The sequence below is a fragment of the Cetorhinus maximus genome, chromosome X, assembly GCF_964194155.1.
Source record: "Cetorhinus maximus chromosome X, sCetMax3.hap1.1, whole genome shotgun sequence".
NCBI lineage: Eukaryota > Metazoa > Chordata > Chondrichthyes > Lamniformes > Cetorhinidae > Cetorhinus > Cetorhinus maximus.
The window spans coordinates 152275-159774 of NC_135917.1; the positions used below are offsets into that span (position 1 = coordinate 152275).

Consider the following 7500-nt stretch of genomic DNA (forward strand, 5'->3'; position numbering starts at 1 on the left):
GAACTTCGCGTCGACGCTAAAGCTGTAGAGCAAAACCAGTCAGGACACAATCTGACTCGAGTAAATCAGAGCGTGTTCCTTCTAAGGTGGGGTCATTGGGAATTATGCAAGAAGCCTGTTCAAATGTGTTCATAGACAGTTTGTTTTTATATGGCCCCTCTCCGACTGAGGGAGTCAAAGTGCGCAGTGCGGAGCATTAAAAGCAGTGTGCGCTTTGCAGCAAGTGGCATGCTCCTATGCGAGTTTTTATGCAACACCTCGATTGTGAGGGAACCATTAACCATGCACGTAAACTAAATTTCATTATTACGTCAAATTTTAATGCCTCTCCTCCAAATGAAAAGGATCTTGAAATCTTGTGTACACTTGTTTTCACTCAAATAAACACTTTTTTTCAGTGAATCCAACATTCTTATTGCTACCTCGGTATACTGGCCATCTCGTTCACACAAATGCACCCATTATAACCAGTGGGCACTGTATGTAGTAAACCGTCTGTAATCTTGAAGACTTTAGGGGCAGGTCCTTTTATTTAACCACACCTGTTGAGCGGATAAGAAGATTGTGCCCTATGAAGGATAAGCTGCATTGCCTTGTGTATTACTGACTTATACTAACTTGGAAGGTCCCAGGTTCTAACTCCAATCTGGCTGGCGCTATGGTTTTTATAATTTGCCTTGACACTCCTGGACTAGCGAAGGGTACCAGCTCCTCCAATGTTATCACTGACTGCTGTTTGACAAAGCAAGTGCACGGACATTGACTTGAGGGCAGCCACATTGCTTGCTGACAATATGGCCACTTGGGACAAAATGCTAGAGGTTTGCTGACATCTGTGCAAAAGGTGAGGCAGAAAGGAATAAAGGGAGAAGCTGATTTGGGGGTGGGGGAGGTTAGATGAAATAAGGTGGGAGATGGCTCGTGTGGAGCCTTAACACAAGCATAGGCCAGTTGGGCCAAATGGCCTATTTTGTGTACTTGCTTCTAACCATAGAGGAAATGTTCCCTGGTGCTTTTGGTCATTTCCCTTGATGAAAATATGCCCCCTAAAGAAAATTAAAATAAAAGCTGGCAATACCCAGCAGGACCGTCAGCATCTGAGAAAAGACAGATTATTGACGATCATTGATGAACTGTGTGTGTGTGTGTTTTCCTTACTTTGCAGAAACGAGACATTCAACTTTTGAAAGCGTACATGAGGGCTATCCGCAGTGCAAACCCAAACCTACAGAACTTGGAGGAAACCATTGAGTACAATGAAATCCTAGAGTATGTTTCCGTTCAGTTTCATGTCCTTTTTCCTTCTGCCTTGCACCATTCTGTGACTAAGTAGGGAGACAGTGTCTTCTTTCCAGATCTCAGCTGCTGTGCAGCCACCTACTTTGAGATATGAGAAATATGAGCTGTCCAAGCTTTGTAAGCTGGTAACAGTCTTCCAGTTAATTTTGTAAATATACTTTGTTCTGTAGCTGCGCCCTTTATTTCTGCAGAATTTTACAATCTCGAACACGTATACTGAAATTTTAGCTAAATTAAGATACTGAAGCAGGGCTGTATTCAGACTTGTGCCCATTCTTTGAATCCAGCACCGAAGTGAGAATCAAAGTGGAGATGTTGTTTAACGGTCTGTCGTTGTGTAATTTTGATCATAGATAAAGCATTCACTAAATGTCCCAATAACATCTTGGATGTTGGCTGTGGCTCAGTGGGTAGCAGAAAATTGAAGGTGACACTCCAGTGCAGTACTGAGGCCCCATCTGCCCACTCGGGTGGACACGAGGTCCCGTTGTACTATTTAGAAGAAGAGCAGGGGGAGTTTGCCCTGGTATCCTCGCCAATATTCATCCCTCAATCGACATCACTAAAAGGGATTATCTGATCATTATCGCATTTCTGTTTGCGCGCAAGTTGGCTGCTGCATTTCCCATGTTACAACAGTGATTATGCTTCAAAAATACTTCATTGGCTGCTAAAGTGCTTTAGGACGCCCTGAGGTCATGAAAGGCGCTATATAAATACACATTTTTCCATTCTCGGAGACTTTAGCTCAATCTAGGCCAACACTCCCGGTGCAGCACTGAGGGAGTGTGGTGCTGTTGGAGGTGCCATCTTTTGGATGAAATGTTAAATCGAGGCCCCGTCTGCCCCCTCAAGTGGGTATAAAAGATCCCATGACATTATTTGAAGAAGCAGTGGGGTGTTCTCCCTGGTGTCCTGGCATCAATGTTTATGCCTCAACCAGCATCGCATAAAAACAAATTAACTGGGCATTATCACATTGCTGTTTGCAGGAGCTTGTTGTGCGCAAATTGGCTGCTGCATTTCCTACAACAGTGGCTACACAAGTACTTCCTTGGTGTAAAGTGCTTCGGGATGTCCTGAGGTCTTATATTAATTTGGGAACAGTCTTTATAATGTTGACCAGCTGATCATTTTGGAAACTTTTCCAATCATTTTATGATGTCCATGAAGTTAGATCTGGAGCTAACCGCAATAGCTGTGTAAATGATTTGGGTGCCTAAAAGCTAAACACATCATTCAATCGCCTTGGGTGAAAGGGTAGTTGGGAGGAATTATTTACTTGCCCGAAGCACTATATATTTTTTAATGTAGTGATGACTAAGATTAAAACTGCTGATCCCAGCAGCTTGATTAAAAAGGAATGAAGGGGAACCAATGAGGAAAAAGTGAAAATATTAAAATGAGGGTGAATAAGTGCTAGAGTTCCTGATGTATCTTGCATGCAGGTGGTAGGGATACCAAAGAGAGGGGGGCGTGGGGGGAGAGTGGAAGCAGGGCAGCACTTGCACATTTCTTTGCATGAGTTGAAAACAGACGAGCCGCCCTGTAAGCTACAGGACATGCACAGTCTGGAATGTAAAGAGTGTGTGTCAGAGGTGCCGTCTTTCAGATTATATGTTTGTTGGTAAAACTGAGGGCCAGTTTGCCCTCGCAGTTGGACGGAAAAGATCCCACAGGCACAATTTGAGGAGCAGAGAAATTCTGGTGTCCTGGCCGATATTTATCCTTCAACTGACATCACATTTTAAATTAAAAATAAATGGATATCTGGTCATTATCACATTGCTGATTGTGGGAGCTTGCTGTGCGCAAATTGGCCGCTGTGTCACCTACATTACAACAGTGGCTACACTTTTTAAAAAAAGTACCTCATTGGCTGTAAAGCACTTTGGGACGTCCTGAGGTGTTGAAAGGCAAGACTTTCTTTTTCTCTCTTCTTTCATGCTCCCATCTAATTGGGTGCACGGCCTCACTTTTAAAATAACCAGGAAAATCTAAATAAAGTTGTGAAGTCAAGTTGACTGCAGGAAAATATGTTTAAGATTTTGTAGTGTTGATAGTACACTGTTGTGCAGCCCTCTGAGCTGTGGCAGGATGCAGACTCCGTGCAGCCATTCTAGCTGCAGCAGGGTGCTTGTCACGCAGCCTCCACCTTGCACTCTATCCCCAGGCGGGTCAGGATGCAGTCATGTGCAGCCTGTTATGCAGCCTCCCTACCTGAATCAGGATTTGAGGGTGCAAGGAGGAAAGAAACTTTGATCTATTCATCATCTGGATTGCAGGGCTTAGTTGACAGTGGCTTTGTTTGTTTTGTTAAATAAAATGCACTCGTTACCTGAATGGTATCTTCTGTGTTGTAGGTGGGTCAATTCATTGCAACCTGCTAGAGTAACCCGCTGGGGTGGGATGATCTCCACCCCTGATGCAGTTCTGCAAGCAGTCATTAAGCGGTCTCTCATAGACAGCGGGTGCCCAACGTCCATAGTCAATGACCTCATCGAAAACGCACATGAGAGGAACTGGCCTCAGGGTCTGGCCACCTTAGAGACTCGTCAAATGAACCGCAGGTACTACGAGAACTATGTAGCTAAACGAATCCCAGGGAAACAGGCAGTGGTGGTGATGGCGTGTGAGAACCAACACATGGGAGAGGACATGATCATGGAGCCTGGTTTGGTGATGATCTTTGCTCATGGTGTGGAGGAAATCTTTTAAAACAAACACATTGTGTTCCTTTTTGTCTGAATGAAGTTCATAATGAGAAGAAAGCAAGACTTTGGCCTTGCGCTAACTAGAATATCTTCAGTGAAAATAGACTTCTACACAAACAGAGGCTTCTCACCAAATTGCATTATGGACTGTTTGACCAACGGCTTTTATGCAGCTCAAGAACTGGCTTAAGGAATGAGAGCTTGCAGCTCGCAAAACATTAATCAACTTTTTTTTTGTATTTATTCTTCCAAGATTGAAAGACTAAAGACAGGAAGTACAATTCTGATACCCATTCCAGTTCCTGCTGCCACGTGAGAAAGCTAATATTTGTGGCACCATTTCACTTTACTGGCAGTGGTTTGAGTTATGCTCTAATACCTGATTTTCATGTTTGTTTCTTTCCCTTGTTTCAAACAGAAAATTAGTAATGGACAATATTTCTATTGTAGTAGCTGCTGTTACACTGTGGTCAAGTATACAATACAAAAGTGTTTCTGTGATCATTTTGAGGGAAAAGTCTTTTGAGGTTGCTCTGTCAGAGCAGAGCTCACAGACAAATTTAAAAACAAATAGATTTCAGTGCTGTATGAACTACGTGGCTTAATATCTACTAAAGCAACTCTGATTTGCTGCAAAAAAAACTGTCAATATTCAGGCATGATCAAAAACACTTTTTTTTAAAAAAACAACCTAATTGAGATGTGGAGTGATCTGTGGAATGTGAATAATCGCCTGATGTGTGGTTTCTTTAAGTGACCAGGCAGGGGCTGAGATGAATTGAATTTGCAACCGCTACAGGGCAAGGCAATTGCATTCACTTGTTTTACTTTGAACCTTTGTCAACATTTAATCACTTTAACCTAAATCCTACCTTTTTGTTTGGATTTGCCTTGAACTGAATTGTTCAACCTGATGTCAAATGACCTCTGAACAGAGTCTTGTGCAAGAATGGCCAAAATTGGAGCGAATTGCATCCAGTGGTAGGGAACAAAAAGATTGGACCTTTTTCTTTTAAGAAAAAAATGATCCTGTGACTAATCCTGCTTTTAAAATCCTAATAGTATTTTATTAGTGATATAACCAGGAAGCTATCTCGGTTTTGAGACAGTCTACAAATACCTGATTACACTAGACTGTGTGAGATACTCTGTTCATGTAAACTGCAAAAGTGACCCAGCTACATTCTCATGGATAGGTATTGGGTCTATGATTGCAGGCCTCAAAAAGCTAGAATAAAGGCTGAGCTAGTACAGGATTGCAATACCATATGGCTGAAAGGTATCCTAGAAAGCCTGAGTATAACTTGTGCATTTTTTTAAAAATCAGAATATTTTATTCACTTGGCTTCGCTTCTTTGGATACCTGACCGAACTAGGTATCGGTACTTTGGTAACTGTACCTAATGTAGGACATTTTTAAGTGACTCCAAATGGGGGTCGCTCTCCTCCACCGCAACCCCCCCCAGCCACCCCACCCCCAAACCCCTGCCGCAAATTATTCAATTTGACCCAAAGCAGCTAAGAATGACCAGATCAATTGCCAATGGCACCAGGTTTGGAATATAGTGCTTCAAATCCTGACTTAGTGGAGTGGGGGGTGGTGTTGGTGGTGGTGGTGGTGGAGGAGGAACATGCTGTGAACTTATAAACTCTAGCTAGAATTTGTGTGTGTACATATTATTTTGATTAAAATCTTGCAATTTAGCTGGAGTGTTTTTTATTGTTTTATCCACAAATTAGTGAATTCTCTCTCCCCAGTGTTCTAAATGAAAGTTTACAAAAACCCTTGCAAGTGTGGAACACAGTTAGCCTCTGTTGGGACGTGGAACTGGGTCTGTGGTGTTGGTTCGCTCCTGGGCAGTTTTTTAAGATTTGCTAGATCTGAACTAAGCTTTATCAAAGTCCCTTATGTAGTGTCCCATCCCTTCCAAACTGTAGTAAAATCTGGGCTACAACTCTTGAATGTGTATCATTTTTGTGAACAAATATAGGATATGTTGCCTTGATCCAGAAGGTTAAACGTTAGGTTGTTTATTTTAACTTTTTTTTGAGGAGGTTAAAAGAGGACTTTTGGTACTTGGACAATATGAAGGAGAACGCTCTCTATTCTATTTGGGACTGCACTGAGCAACATCATTACATCCATTCAAGGAACTATCACTTTCTCCACTGAATCCACTGAAACCTGAAGTGACTTAGAATTCTGGAGGCCAAGAGTTTGTACTGAATTTTTTTTCAGCAAGCTAAAGGCTAGTTTTTGCCTCACTTCTGGTTTTAATTAGTACAAATATTTTATGCTATATTTCAAAATACTCTTACTTTTGGAGGGCTTAAAATACAAGCTCGTGCACCAAAGCTTGCAGTAAGTGACATAGGTTCAGCTTGTGACATTCCCTTTGCACATCTAGGGCCAACATCATGTTTTCTTTCTTGACCTGCTCTGTTTCTACAAGTGACTGGTAACTTAAACTGTGCACAGATGCATTAAGGACTGAATTCTTATACCTTAAAAAAAACTATTTGCTTTTCAACCTGTCTGGTGTCATTATAGTCCCTTTTAGATGTTTCAGTCTGGATCTCTAGGTAGCCTGGCATAGCTTATTTATAGAAGTGAAACCTCCAGGCTGGCCTGATTAGCCATGGGCAGAAAGTTAGTATCTGAGAAAATTGTCATTTTTAATATCTTTCTTCTCGACATCCTCCCTTCCTAAGTTGAGGCGTGGCATAAAGTTTTAAGAAAAAAACTACCATGAGGGGCCTCGATTAAAATCAGTCCTAATACAGCCAGAAAAGAGAAAAAACATCACATGGTAATACACAGAAAGCTATGTTAATAATAATTGTGTTCACAAAGAAGCCTGCTTTCATATGAGTGCTGAGGATTCTGCATAATGATAAAGGAGTGGGGGGAGGGATTTCCATTTCCAGCCCTGCATCCCTGACTTTGGGACTAAACAAAGCCACCTGAGAACATCCTCGTGAGAAATTTCCCTGCCTGCCTCTCTCCCTGTCTGTCTGTCTGTCTGCCTGCCTCTCTCCCTGTCTGTCTGTCTGCCTCTCTCCCTGTCTGTCTGTCTGCCCCTCTCCCTGTCTGTCTGTCTGCCTCTCTCCCTGTCTGTCTGTCTGCCTGCCTCTCTCCCTGTCTGCCTGCCTCTCTCCCTGTCTGTCTGCCTCTCTCCCTGTCTGTCTGCCTGCCTCTCTCCCTGTCTGTCTGTCTGCCTGCCTCTCTCCCTGTCTGTCTGTCTGCCTCTCTCCCTGTCTGTCTGTCTGCCTCTCTCCCTGTCTGTCTGTCTGCCCCTCTCCCTGTCTGTCTGTCTGCCTGCCTCTCTCCCTGTCTGTCTGTCTGCCTGCCTCTCTCCCTGTCTGTCTGTCTGCCTCTCTCCCTGTCTGTCTGTCTGCCTCTCTCCCTGTCTGTCTGCCTCTCACCCTGTCTGTCTGCCTCTCTCCCTGTCTGTCTGTCTGCCTCTCTCCCTGTCTGTCTGTCTGC

The 7500-nt window shown here is 43.2% G+C and overlaps 2 protein-coding genes across 2 annotated transcripts in view; both read left to right on the plus strand.

Annotated features, from left to right (window-relative positions):
- rnf41 (ring finger protein 41) overlaps window positions 1-4017 on the plus strand; it is a 31318-nt gene extending 27301 nt beyond the window's left edge. Inside the window, exons 5-6 of the mRNA XM_078534412.1 lie at window positions 1166-1269; window positions 3663-4017. Of these exons, the coding sequence (XP_078390538.1) occupies window positions 1166-1269; window positions 3663-4017 (459 nt within the window). The remainder of the gene's footprint in view (window positions 1-1165; window positions 1270-3662) is intronic.
- The window catches only part of timeless (timeless circadian clock), a 72262-nt gene continuing 65656 nt past the window's right edge, over window positions 895-7500 (plus strand). The window contains exon 1 of the mRNA XM_078534723.1: window positions 895-1269. The gene's annotated coding sequence lies outside the window, so the exon portion shown is untranslated. The remainder of the gene's footprint in view (window positions 1270-7500) is intronic.